Source organism: Boeremia exigua (genome assembly GCF_020726555.1).
Source record: "Boeremia exigua strain MPI-SDFR-AT-0100 chromosome Unknown C7974scaffold_4, whole genome shotgun sequence".
NCBI classification, from domain to species: Eukaryota; Fungi; Ascomycota; class Dothideomycetes; order Pleosporales; family Didymellaceae; genus Boeremia; species Boeremia exigua.
Genome location: NW_025763521.1, coordinates 364198 through 377691, shown reverse-complemented (window position 1 = coordinate 377691; position 13494 = coordinate 364198). Strand labels below are relative to the sequence as shown.

Below are 13494 nucleotides of genomic sequence, written 5' to 3'. Positions count from 1 at the left end.
GAGTGCTCTCCGACCTGGCGACCGGAGGTGTCGGAGCAGGAGGGAACAGTTGTTTTGGTTTGCTCTGCGCTTCCGATGGCTGTAGAACGTACTTGCCAAGCGTTGTTGGCGGAGGGCGGTCTTCCTCCTCTTCCTCCTCTTCTTCCTCCTCCTCCTCTTCTTCCTCTTCATCATCATCGTAGGCTTCATCTTCGTTCTCCTCTTCCTCCTCGTCAGAGAACTCTTCATCGTCATCGTCTAGAGGCGTCGCTTCAGGCGAAGAGCTGGGAACCTCGACCTTGACACCAGGGCTGCCAGCAAGCGGGGGAAGATCGTCGTCTGCAGACTTGGTCGGTTTCTTCGGAAGGAAATCGGGTGGAAGAGGATCGTCTACAGGCTGGGACTTCGGCTTTGCTGTGACAAAGTCTGGCGGAAGTGGAGCATCGTCTACAGGCTCGGATTTCTTCGCTGTCTTGGTGAAGTCCGGTGGTAGCGGTGCGTCGTCCACCTTTTTTGCTGGTGGCGGTACCTGCGGTGTAGTGCTTGGGAAGAACGACGACTTCTTCTCTGGTGAGAGGGGCGTCGTTGATCCATTGTCTCCTGGTGTCTTGGGGGCCTGCAGCCCGGTCTTGGGAACCATCGATGCGAAATCGCTTCCGAAGAAACCGCCACCGACAGGTGCAGCGGGCTTTGCAGCATCGTCTTTAGCCGACCCATCGGGTGTGAAAGAAGTCCCGAGCTTGAAGCCACCGGCAAGGCCATTGAGACCTGAAGCTGGCTGGGGGGTGGCCTCGTCGCGTTTCTGTTGTGCGTCGGCGCTACCGTTGGAAGCGAAGGAGGAATTCGTTGTATTCTGTCCGAAGGACCAACTCTGCTGTTGTGAGGGCGTGTTCCCCCAAGAAGGCAGCGTGGATCCGTTGTTGGAGTCCACTGTGACGGTGGATCCAAAGCTCGGCTCAGCTTTGATACCTGGGGTAGAGCCAGTGTTTGACGCTCCGCCAAATGCAGACTTCTGCTGCCCCAGACCTGCAAATCCAGACTTTTGCTGCCCTAGACCTCCAAACCCAGACGAGCCTCCATTGGCACCTCCGAAACTCGAGAAACCCGAGCCGGTTCCAGAAGCTGCCTGCCCAAACTTAGCAAATCCAGAGGAGCCCGCGCCAGAGGCGAACGGATTGGGCTGCGTCGAGGAGTTTTGCGCCGGCGCGCCCCACGGAGATGCTTTCCCCATTCCTCCAGCAGCGCCAAAGGTAGGCGCCGAGGGTGTGCCAAAGGCAGGTGCAGAAGCATGGCCGTCAGTAGGCTTTGACGCCTGCCCAAACACTGGAGCAGCGGGCTTGCTGAATGGATTTGACCCCATCGCAGCAGGAGCGCCAAAAGGCGTCGAACTCGCGGGCTGTGATGGTTGCCCGAAAGTTGAAGTAGCAGACCCAAAGTTTGGCTGTCCAAGGGATGTAGCCGGGGTCGTGGATCCAAAGGCTGGCTTCCCGAAAGTTGTAGCTGGGGTTGTGGATGCAAAGCCCGACTTTCCAAAGGTTGTGGCAGGTGTTGTGGAAGCAAATGGCGAAGCGAACTTATTTCCAGCGGGTGTGGAGGGAGCACCAAAGGTGGCCTTGGCGGGCAAATTGGCCGAGCCCCCTGGTGTAGGGATCTTCGATGTTGCCTTCTGAGGCGCGGGCGTACCTGCCGTTGAGGAGGCGGTCGGGCCAACCAGACCAGGGTAGCGCTTTCCCTCCACGATAGAACGGTTCCAAACTACCCAATACGCGGACAAGATACCCTGATGCGTGAGGAACATGTATGCAGGCAGAGGGTGGGGCGCTACGGTAATCTCTTCATTGTAAGAGATGGGTCGCTCGAGCTTCTCAGTGGCAGACAGATCCGTAGCTTCACCAATCAACAGACTGTCGCCCTCCTCGCCGAAGACTCTGCGCGGGACCTGAGCTCCTTGTCCCTCGTTCATCTCAGTCAGAGTGTATGTGTTTTTCGCCTCGTCCTTGGCCAGCGGCTCGCTCGCCGACGTCACGGTAATGATGGTGTCCGTGTGCGAGTTGGTGATGATGAGCAAGTCATCGAGATCCGGCTCCCAGTTGCGCAGGCGTGTCACAGAAAGGCGAGGCGGAAAGGCTCGATCGGGCGCATCCCACCCCGGGAGGAGAGGCTCTTCTGCGGTCGCGTGGAAGGAGAATTCGGTCCAGTCCTTGTTGCTTTCGACGTAGTGGTATTTTCCCTCTTCAGGCTCTCCCAAGTCAATGGCAGTCTGCTTGGGGAAGTGGGTAATGAAGAACTCGTTTCTCGAGAGCCAGACAATGCTGGAACCTGCAGTTGTTAGTTGTGCCATCTACAGGCTGACGTCGACGTACATGTGAATCCTCCATTGACGTCTGGTGGACGGGGAATGACACCCTTCTGTGTGCCGTCATTCATGTACAAGACTCCCGTGCCGTCCTTCAGACCAACTGCCAGCGCCTTGCCCTTTGGGTTCCAGGAAGCACACACAACGCCCTCTTCCCGGATGGTGTGCAAGGCGCCCTTGACGAGATCCACCAGGCAGACTTTGCCATTGTCTAGGACAGCAGCGAAGATGTGCTCGAGCTCGGCGGTGGGATTGGGCAGCAGGGCGCGGACGGGCTGCTTGTCGGTGGCGATCTCGTTGCCGGGCTTGAAGTTCTGCTGCAGGAGCTGGGTCGGGTCGAAGACAGCCAGACCGCCGTCCTCGGCCGATATGACGAGGAAGTCGCCGTCGGCGGAGAAGGCCACATGGCGCAGCTTGGGAACGGGCATGGTCGCGTCCGGGGTAAAGTCAGAGATGACGTCCCACTCGTCGGCCTTGGCCTGGAATGCGGACCTGACGTTGGCGGTCGAGGCCAGGACGAGGACATCGGGGCCGGCGGCGGCGAGCAGGCCGGGCTTTGCGGCGACGGAGAGGAGGGTCACGCATGCGGGCGGTACGTTGTCGGTGGGCCACGGGGTGGGCAGGATCTTGAGCTTCTTGGGGCCCTCGGCGCCCTTGCTGAGGGCGCGAAAGGTCAGTTCCTCTGCGATCAGCGTGGGCATGTCCGGACCCATGGTGGTCGCGGGCGGGCCGCTCTGGCTGTCGGCGGCGCTCATGCTGCGCGGAGGATCGGGGCGCGCGGATTGTCTGCGGAACAGGCTGGGCGACGGGTCATGCGAGCTGGTGCGCGCAAGCACGGGCGACGCCTTGGCGGAATGCGAGCGTGAAGGCGTCGGCTGCGGGCTGGGGCGCGGGCCGTCGACGCTCAGGCGCAGGGCGGCGGGCGAGTCGGTCGACAGCGACGTACGCAGCAGGCGGTTCGGGGTCAGGCGCGAGGGCGTTGGGGAGTTGCGGTCGGAGCCCTGCGACTGCGCCAGTCTTTCAGCAAGTTCTCGCTCTTCACGCGCTTTGGCCTCGGCGCGCGCGCGTTCGATCTGCGCGAGAGTGGCAGCACCGGGCACGATAAATCTCGACGGGGGAGCCAGGGCGAAGGCCTGCGTGCCTCGATGAAAGGCACCAAAACGGGACTGCTCGGGCTACACGCACTGAGTGCTGGCAGGAAGCGACGCGCTGGAGAGCTGGCGTGCCAAGCGGTGGAGCTGTGGGCCATGGACCGTGACCGCGCCGCGCAGCTATAGCAGCCTACCGCACAACCGCCGAGCGTACACTTGGGCCGACCAACACTACATAGTAGAACTCGAAGATCTACGTTCTGCTCTTAGTGTCTATTAGTACGTTTAACTAACTATCTATTAATTAAGTTCGCAATTTAAACTAATATGTTCCTAGTATAATAAGCCTTAAAGTACTACATCTCTAAATAAAATAAAGCAAATAGATTCTAGAAGACTCTAACCTTAGGCTACCTCTAACTCTAACTCTAAGCTAAGTCTAACTCTAAACTTACTTTAAGGTATATTCTTAAGGTTCTAATCTATTAAGAATGTCTTAAGAATTTACCTAGAATAAGGTGGAAAAAAAGCTATTATATTCCTTACCAATTAACAAAAGATTAATTAGCTTAGAGTTTGAATTATTAGGTTGGTTCGCTAAGAAATAGCTGAGCTACTAGCGTTGGTCGGCTTAGCTCCGTCCTACCAGCCGCCGCATCACCGCCGCCTACGCTCTCTCCAGCGCCGTTCTCAGCAGCCGACCTGCAGCTTCAGAAGCACCGACCAGCAGCACCGACCAGCAGCACCAGCAGCTTCAGTAGCACCCACCACCAGCATCAGCAGCCTTGGTAGCACCCAACACCACCACCATCCCTCACCCAGCAGCTTTGATAGCACCACCAGCTTGACAGCACCTACCACCACCCCTCACAGCTTCCATCACCGCCGCCATGCCCGGCTTCGACTTCTCCAACCACAACCGCAATGCCGCCCTCCACGCCCAGGGCGTGCCGCTGCCCACCGCCACCAGCACCGGCACCACTATCGTCGGCGCCCTGTTCGACGGCGGCGTCGTGATTGCCGCCGACACACGCGCCACCAGCGGGCCCATCGTCGCTGACAAGGTACGCCCGCCCGCCCACAGCTCTCCCACCCCAGCCCTGCTGACTGCCCCAGAACTGCGAGAAGCTGCACTTCATCGCCCCGCACATCTGGTGTGCCGGCGCCGGCACAGCCGCTGACACCGAGTTCACCACGGCCATCATCTCGTCCAACCTCGAGCTGCACGCCCTCAGCACCGGCCGCAAGTCGCGCGTCGTCACCGCCATGACCCTGCTCAAGCAGCACCTGTTCCGGCACCAGGGCCACATCGGCGCCTACCTGGTCGTTGCCGGCGTCGACCCCACCGGCGCCCACCTCTTCACCGTGCACGCCCACGGCTCGACCGACAAGCTGCCCTACGTCACCATGGGCTCCGGCTCGCTGGCCGCCATGTCCGTCTTTGAGACCCAGTGGAAGCCGAACCTGACGCGCGACGACGCCGTCAAGCTGTGCGCCAACGCCATCGAGGCCGGTATCTGGAACGACCTGGGCTCGGGCAGCAACGTCGATGTCGCTGTCATCACCGCCGAGAAGACGACGCTCATGCGCAATTACATCACCCCCAACACAAGGCAGCCCAAGCAGCGCAACTACCGCTTCGCCAAGGGCACCACCGCCGTGCTCAACGAGAAGATCATCACAAAGGAGGAGATCAGCAAGTACGTCACCGTGTCGGAGCTCAAGGACGAGGATGTGACGGCGACGGCGGAGACAATGGACCTCGACACATAGGAACGAGGGTTATGAGCACGAGACATGAACTGTACACGCCGGTAGACGGCAATACGGACGGTAATATGATTAGTTATGACATGACTGAATTATTTGATGCTGCATGATGACCGAGCATCCATAACAATCTTAGATGAGCCGTACATCGCTGTAGGCAATGATCAATGACCTAAAACCTCATCTACTGCAGTACCATCCAACAACCCCTGCTTTTGCCTGCCAACCTACCTACACCGCTTCTCCACAATCCCCGCGCCGTGCTCCTCATACTCCTTCTTACTAATCCACAGCTGATGAAAGCTCCCCAGGCTCGCCAAAATACTGCCCCCAATCCACGCCGCATACTTCCTCTCTACCACCGACCCGGGTGCAATCAGCTTATTGCGCGTCGAGGGGTACACGGCGTTGATTTCGAAATTCAGACGGTCGGTGAACTTGTGCAGCAGCGACGAGCCGCCCGTGACGACGATGTTGGCGAGCAGCAGCGGGCGCTGGTCGGCATCGACGTGGGCCACGGCGGCCTGCACGAGGCGCGGGATCGTCCACTCGTCCTTGGGCCGCGGGTGCGCGTCCGACGTGAGCGCGGCCGACGCGTCGAACAGGCCCTCTGCGACGCGGAACCGCTCGGCGCCGAAGATATTGTTCCAGCCGTCGGGCATCTCGAACGGGCGGCCCGGCGCGCTGCGTGCGAGCTCCTCGTTCGTGCCGTTTGTGAAGCGGCCGGGGCCGGGCCAGACTTCGACGACGGATTCTTTGAATTCGGTGAGCACGCGCTCTTCCTCGTTGAGGCGGAAGGAGGCGCTGGGTGGGACGGGGAAGTCTTTGTAGGTCGCGGTTGCGGGCGCGCCGGCGTCGACCTGCGTCTTGGACTTGACGAGGTAGTGCGGTGTGAGGGGGATTTCGGGCGTCGTGTTCTTGAACGTGTGGCGGATCTGCTCCGAGACAAAGTTGCCGGCGAGCGGCGACTTTTGCACGCCCTTGCGCAGCACCATGCCGTCGAGCACGGGGGTCACGCTGGTGTGCGATGCACCGACGTCGATGATGATGCCGGATGCCTTGCCCGAGGCGAACGCGGCGAGCACGCCCGTCTTCTGCAGGAAGAACGCCGGCACGCCCCAGTCCTCCATGGCGATCTCAATATACTTTTCGCGCGCTTTGGCGCTGTTCCAGCCTGGTTCTGTGATGAGCAGCGGGCTGTCCTCCATGGGCTTCTCGTTGTTCTCCACGCCTTCCATCTCAACGTCCATTGATTCGCCGTTTTCCGGGGCGTCGTTGAGCCCGTTCTTCGTTGGGTCGCCCGCCTTCGCGCCCGTCAGACGACTTGTGATCGAGTACTCCCATAGCTTTGTGGCTGCGTCCCAGTCCTCCACGATGCCGTCTGCGCCCCAGTAGTTCTTGATGTTGAGGTTGCCGACGGGCGAGTGGATCGCGTTCTCACCGAACAGGTACGAGTCATTGTCGCTCTGTCCGTAGAACGAAGGGCAGACGCTCTTGGGCACGTCTTCACCCGCGAAACCGGCGCGTGTAGTCGAGTAACCAGGGTCGAGGACGATCGCAGAGACCTCATCTATGATTGCTGTGTCAGCAGGCTCTACCGTGAAGCTTCACAAGGCGGCAATTACCTCCAGCGTACTCGCCCGCGGTCGGCGCGGTTGACGAGTTGGGAATGTTCATTGCGCCGGCAGCCCCCACGCTCTAGAGCTTCTCAAATAGTGCGCTGTAGGTTAATAAATTGATTGACGCGTGATTGGAGGTATGCGACACGGGTACAAGCGGTATGACGGGGTTGGTGTTGGGGTGGAGGAAGCTGCGCGGGCGCGACCGACAGGAAGTCGCGAACAGCTCCACCTCGAGCTCATTCCCGCGCTCCCCGCACATCAACACCACCGCCTCCCCACATGTGCTCTGGATATATTGAATATAGGACATGAAGAGATAGCACCGGGTCATGGCGCTTTCGTATCTACGCCAGCTCTACTCGCTGGACACCTTGGACACACGCTTCATTGTTCCGGCCACCGCACCCCCTAGAGAGGCTCTCGAAGAGGCAAACGTGGACCCTGCCAACACTCCAAACGGCAAAGACAAGAGGACTGGGACAGACCATGCTCCGCCAGCACGATGGAAGACCAACGAGTTCTACTTTTACTATGTCTCCATATCAGCTAGTGTCTTCTTCATGTTCAAGCTTGTAATTGATTGTTCACAAGGTTAGTGAGGCATAAACCACTCCTATCTTGCTGACAGCAGCATAGAAACACATCCAAACTACTCAAAGTTCTCCCATCTATTAACTGATGGCTGGATACCGGGCCGCAAAGTCGTGAGTATGCTCCTGTCACGTGTCAGCAGCGACTGACAGTGTAGGACAACACGGACGCGCAGTACTCCGGCTTCCGTCAGAATGTGCCCTATCTTTTTATAGTGGTCACACTGCACCCTCTTCTGCGTAAAGCCTACGATGCGTTTTGGAGAGCCGACACTTACACACACGTTCGGCCTGCTGGAGGCCTGACCATGGGCCTGACCCCTACAGCTGCCGCAGATGCCCGTATGAATCAGCGAGTTTCTTTCGACGTGGGCTTCGCAGTGGTCTTTCTGGCTGCACTCCATGGCTTTTCCATATTCAAGATTCTGGCGATCCTGTACCTGAACTATCAGATTGCTTTCAAGTTGCCCAGGGCTTATGTGCCAGGTGCAACGTGGATCTTCAATCTCGCTGTGTTGTTCGCCAACGAGACCTTCCACGGTTATCACTACTCTGCCATTGTAGGCTCCTTTGTCCCATTGACGATCTCTGAGAAGGGCACACCAGCAAAGAACTTTGGCCACACGCTTGACGGCTATGGCGGCCTAATCCCACGCTGGGACGTCCTCTTCAACTTCACTGTCCTTCGGTTGATCAGCTTCAATCTCGACTACTACTGGAGTCTCAACACTCGTTCCAGCAGTCCTCTTGAGGTGCGTATGAAGTCTGGCCGTGTTCGATCAAGCTAATAACATCAAGAAGAAGCAACTCGACCCGTCAAATCTCTCCGAACGCGACCGTGTCTCCATCCCTGCTAAGCCGTACGACTTCAACTTCCGAAACTACTTCGCATACACCATGTACTCCCCGCTCTACCTTGCCGGTCCGATCCTCACCTTCAACGACTACATCTCGCAAGCACGCTACAGGCCACACAGCATCACGTCGAAGCGCACCACCATGTACGCCATCCGCTTTATCGTCGTGCTGCTCACAATGGAGGTTATCATCCACTACATGTACATGGTAGCCATCTTCCACGCCAAACCAGACTGGACAAACTACACCCCTGCGCAGCTCAGCATGCTCGGCTTCTTCAACCTCAAGCACATCTGGCTCAAGCTGCTAATTCCATGGCGCTTCTTCCGCCTCTGGGCGCTGCTGGACGGCGTCGACCCGCCCGAGAACATGGTGCGCTGCATGAGCGACAACTACTCGGTGATGCAGTTTTGGCGCGGCTGGCACCGCTCCTTCAACAAGTGGAGTCTGCGCTACCTCTACATTCCGCTTGGTGGCAGTGCGATACCGGGCGTCTGGGGCAAGGTCAGGGGCATCGCCAATTACCTCGCCGTCTTCTCATTCATCGCTATCTGGCACGACATCCAGCTGCGGCTGCTGATGTGGGGCTGGCTGGTCACGCTCTTCGTGCTGCCCGAGATCATCGCTGGCTACCTGTTTCCAGCGCGCAAGTACAAGAATAATCCGGACCTATACCGTATGTTGTGCGGTGTCGGCGCAGTGGGCGAGGTCCTCATGCTCATGGTGGCGAACTTGGTGGGATTTGCACTGGGGTTGGACGGGCTGGATGGCCTGATTAAGGGCATTACGTCGTCGTGGTCCGGGTGGGCGTTCTTGGCCACGGCGTGCGTTGCGCTGTTCACGGGCGTGCAGTTTATGTTTGAGTGGCGCGAGGCGGAGAAGAGGAGGGGCATCAAAATGAAGTGTTGAACACGTGTGGAAGGAAGGTCTTGTAAGATAGTTGATGTATCGTATCCTTTTTGGTTCAGCCGGCGGGCATTGGATCTCGGCGGTGATTGGTTGATCGTATCTGCAAGCCTCGCCATGGTTGTGCAAGGCGCAGCTCTGGCAATGCGCAGCTCTGGCAATGCGTGTAAGCAGCTATGGCGTTGCACAATATAAAGCTACAGCACCGTATCGATGACGCAGGCTTGCAAGCACCAGCCTGATACTTTGTTCTAACGTTTTATAATGGAAGTCGCTGCAAGCGCCATTGCTGTCATCACGCTCGTTGGCAATGTCAGCAACATCTGTCTTCGATTATATGGCAGTCTGGGGGCACGAGAAGAGCTGAATCAGATTGTCAAGGAGCTGGATGGCCTTCGTCACGTTTTGACTGTAATTACACAACTTACCGCTACCGACACAGGCTACGCGCAAGTATGTTCGAAGTCAAGCTTGGCCAAGGTCATCAAGGACTGCGAAGACGAAATCAAGGATCTCGAGGCTGAGCTGAAAAAGGTCGAGGATTCCAAGTTGCCTGGCCTGTCGCTTCCATGGTTACTGAAAGAGAAGGCGCTTGCCCGTCGGCTAGACAAGCTGACCCGCTTGAAGCAAGACCTGCAGCTCTCCATGCAGACCGACCAAACGTTCGCACACACCTACTATCTTGTAACGCTCTCGTTATTGACACCTGCCAAGATCACTGCACTTGCATACGCATAGGGAAGACGAGGCCTTCCGGTCTTCGTTCGCAGAAAAAGAACGCGGTATGACTTCCATCTGCTGATAGCTACTGAGGAGATGCTCACTCCTTAGAAAACCAACGACGCCAAATCATCAACTGGCTGGATCCCGCACCGTTTTCGTCCACGTGTAATGACGCCCAGAAGACTCGAACCGCGGATACGTTCACCTGGCTGCTGGAGAGCCCGTCGATCACTGCATGGAGAAACAATCCGCACTCAAACATTTGGCTGCACGGAATTCCGGGATGCGGGAAGACGGTATTCGCTTCATCAGTGGTGGAAACTTTGACAGCACATTGCCAGCAGGATCGAACCCGAACGCTGGCCTACTATTTCTTTGAATTCGGTTCTCGCGCAAAGGGCACTGCAGACAGCTTCCTCCGATCGATTCTCTCTCAGACTATCGCTCAGAATGAGGTGGTACCCAACGCAGTGCAGACGTTGTACACCGAAAGTTCTGGAGGGGTCCGAGGGCCTAGCGAAAAGAGGCTCCTGGAAGTGCTTCACGCGGTCTTGAACGCATCTAAAGATGTCTACTTAATCGTTGACGCTGTTGATGAGTCCGAGAATAGAACAGAAATACTGGGGATTCTGCGGCAACTTGAACTTTGGGCGATTCCTTCCCTTCACCTCATGGCGACGAGTCGTAGCGAAGAAGAATTCGAGAACTCTTTCCAGGGCTTCTGCCAAGTCAGTCTTGAGGGGAAAATGCACATTCGAGATATTCGAAAGTACACCAGACAGCGAATGCAAGATGGGAGGGCGTGGAGCAAATGGCCCATCAATGTCCAAAAGGGGATAGCCAAGGTGGTTGTGAGAAAGGCTGGGGACATGTTCCGCCTTGCCAAACTCCACCTCGATGCATTGCAGAAATGTAAGAACATACACGCATTGCGTCAGACCATACCAAAGCTCCCTTCAACACTTGACGACACTTACGCACGGATCCTGGCTAGTATCGACTCGGAAGTTCGACCGGATGCGCTACGAATACTTGTTTGGCTATGCTTTGCGCGACGCCCTCCAACTCTTCCCGAATTGGCTGCAACTCTTGCGGTAGATCTAGAAACACTCAAGTACAACCCCATGCTGGAATACCAAGACGCCAACGAAATTTTTGGTATTTGCGGTAGCCTGATCAAACGTTCCCAGGAAGATGGACGTCACGTGGTGAAGCTTTCGCACGCATCCGTGAAAGATTACCTTGTCTCTGGTAGGATTGGTAGTGGGGACTTCGAAACACTGCCCATGACTCCCAGCCTGGTCAATCTGCAGATGTGTACTATCTGTCTCGTCTATCTCAACGACCACAACTACGAGAACGAGGATCAGGCTCGTAGTCGACACCAATCTGACTCGCTCTTTGTGTATGCGACCTTATTTTGGCCTGATCACTTTCGTCGTGCCGGCGATCACCCGACTCTGTTACAGCAGGCACGGACTCTGCTACTTGGACACTCATCGCGCTTTCTCCGATGGTCAAATATCATTAACTTGCCCCCAAGATCTGTTCTATTTAAGCAACTGGTCACGGACCCTGATAGCTTGCAAAGCAGGTTGAATGCCTGTTTGTATCTCTCTGCCGGGATTGGCAGTATAAAGCTCATTGATGATGCGCTCAATGCAGGAGCCCAAGTTAATGGAAGCTGTGGTTTGTTTGAGAGTGCTCTGGCGGTAGCCACGCTCAGTGGGGAGGTGGAAGCTGTGAAGCACTTACTGAACGCAGGCGCAGATGTTGACCTCAGAATTGGACATTATGGCTGCGTGATACACTTAGCCTCCTGGAGTGGGCAAGTTGAACTGGTTGATTGTTTCCTATCTTCCGGAGCTGACCTGACTATCTATGGAGGCATCCATAGGTCAGCTTTGATTGCAGCCGTGGAACGAGAACCTGTTAGTACGGCTCTCGTTAAACGCCTGCTCATGGCTGGAGCAAATCCATCAGCAAGAGTATATAACATGACACCTCTGAATTTCGCTGTGTCCAAGAGAAGCAAGGCATTGCTGGAGCTCTTGATTGAATCTGGGGCAGACTGCAATGATGGATCGCTCCAAGTCGCCCAAAGAACGGGACAACTCGAGATGGTGCAGATATTGATCGACGCGGGAGCAGACCCGAACATCGGCATGATCGATGGTATTAATATGAGAATGGCCGCTAGACTGGGTGTATCAGGCTTGCGCTTCGTGTTTGAAGACCTGGGGTACGGCATCGACGCGGTAGATGACGACGGACGGACTGCCCTTCACATGGCTGCCTACACTGGGAATACTGAAAGTATTCAGTATCTGCTAGGTCTGGGATTCCAGTGCAACACAAAAGACAGGAAAGGGTGGTCTGCGGTGCACTATGCGGCAATGGCTTCGAAAGCTGACGGTCTGCGGTTGCTCCTTCCACTATGGACGTTAGACACCCGTGGCTGGACGCCGCTACACCTAGCATGTCAAGCAAACACGACCGAAGCCATTGATCTCCTACTCGAAGCAGGACTCCAACCGACGTCGATAAGCACCAAACAGCCTCCGTGGAACTGGTCACTGTTTGACATTGCAGCATGGCACAGGAACTGGAATCTCGTTTCGAGGACCAACAGTCCTTTACATCCGGCTATTCATCAAGATTCGAGACCCCCAACGCACAACCAGTTTAGGATTGGCCGGAGTGGAAAGGTCAATACGCGGATCTGCGATGGCTGCCAACCTTCCCCTGTAAGTGATAGGCAGACGACCGATCTCCACTTGCTAAGGTTTATTTCAGAAAATCACTACCATCAGAAACGTCCATATGTTTCATTGCAAAGAATGCCCGGACTTTGACTACTGTATGGTGTGTGTGGGAACAGCAGCACAGACACACCCTCATTCATCATGGGAGCTATTGCGAGACGCTCGGATTGAAGTCGATCTTTCGCAGGATGAGATGGCGCTTGCGGTCTTGCGAAACGAAGACCTCGCACAGCAGACCTCGTAAAGCGACAGGATTTTCTCTGCGCCAGATTGTGGTTTCGGATTCTCATACGGACGGCTGCATCGAGTTCGATCTTCTACGTCTCACAACTGCGCATCACACCTCTAGAATCCACATAAACATGGCGTATTTGCAAGAAACTGTCATACATCAACGCAATCCGCGCGCAAACCCTTCGTCTGTGCTCTCAGCATACCGTCCTTCATGTGTTGTCGAGTCTCGGCCTGACAACTATTTCCAGCTCATTGGAGACAATGTTCAACTGGAGTTTCCGGTAGATTATCTGGGCGACTCGCTGCCTTAGGCTTTGTTATACGGTCTACCGCGCCTGTGAGGTTCTGTCGAGCGGCTTCTTGTCTAGCTAAAAGTGTGTAGCTGGCTGTGTTGAGAAGAATGGGTTTGGAAGAGCATTAGATACCAAAGTACGAGTCGAAGACAGGCATAGCAGGCTCGCTCATCACCACGACCGCACTTGCACAATCTTTGTGTACAGATGTACATCAGATTCTAGAGCCAACCAGGCCCGCCACCTGCATCCATAGTCTCACAGCACCCAAGCACGAACATTGCAGCAAAAGAGCATGAAAGGCAGA

The 13494-nt window shown here is 56.2% G+C and overlaps 4 protein-coding genes across 4 annotated transcripts; 3 read left to right on the top strand and 1 right to left on the bottom strand.

Moving 5' to 3' along the window:
• The first annotated feature begins 4175 nt into the window (after positions 1–4175).
• Positions 4176–5311, top strand: C7974DRAFT_142487 (nucleophile aminohydrolase). The gene is made up of 2 exons (XM_046135624.1): positions 4176–4490; positions 4543–5311. Exons 1-2 carry the CDS (start codon positions 4317–4319, stop codon positions 5197–5199), a joined length of 831 nt encoding a protein of 276 aa, XP_045998727.1. The 5' UTR covers positions 4176–4316; the 3' UTR covers positions 5200–5311.
• Positions 5312–5423: 112 nt separating this feature from the next.
• On the bottom strand, positions 5424–6873 carry C7974DRAFT_432412 (actin family; the record flags this gene model as incomplete). Its single annotated transcript, XM_046144853.1, has 2 exons — positions 5424–6766; positions 6822–6873. 2 exons carry the CDS (start codon positions 6871–6873, stop codon positions 5424–5426), a joined length of 1395 nt encoding a protein of 464 aa, XP_045998726.1.
• Positions 6874–7065: 192 nt separating this feature from the next.
• C7974DRAFT_462011 (MBOAT, membrane-bound O-acyltransferase family-domain-containing protein) lies at positions 7066–9334 on the top strand. Its single transcript, XM_046146187.1, has 4 exons — positions 7066–7409; positions 7455–7522; positions 7567–8160; positions 8207–9334. The coding sequence occupies exons 1-4, from the start codon at positions 7148–7150 to the stop codon at positions 9173–9175; spliced, it is 1893 nt and encodes a 630-aa protein (XP_045998725.1). The 5' UTR covers positions 7066–7147; the 3' UTR covers positions 9176–9334.
• On the top strand, positions 9234–13316 carry C7974DRAFT_142451 (ankyrin repeat-containing domain protein). Its single transcript, XM_046135623.1, has 4 exons — positions 9234–9834; positions 9887–9954; positions 10004–12642; positions 12692–13316. Exons 1-4 carry the CDS (start codon positions 9437–9439, stop codon positions 12902–12904), a joined length of 3318 nt encoding a protein of 1105 aa, XP_045998724.1. The 5' UTR covers positions 9234–9436; the 3' UTR covers positions 12905–13316.
• The last annotated feature ends 178 nt before the right edge of the window (positions 13317–13494 follow it).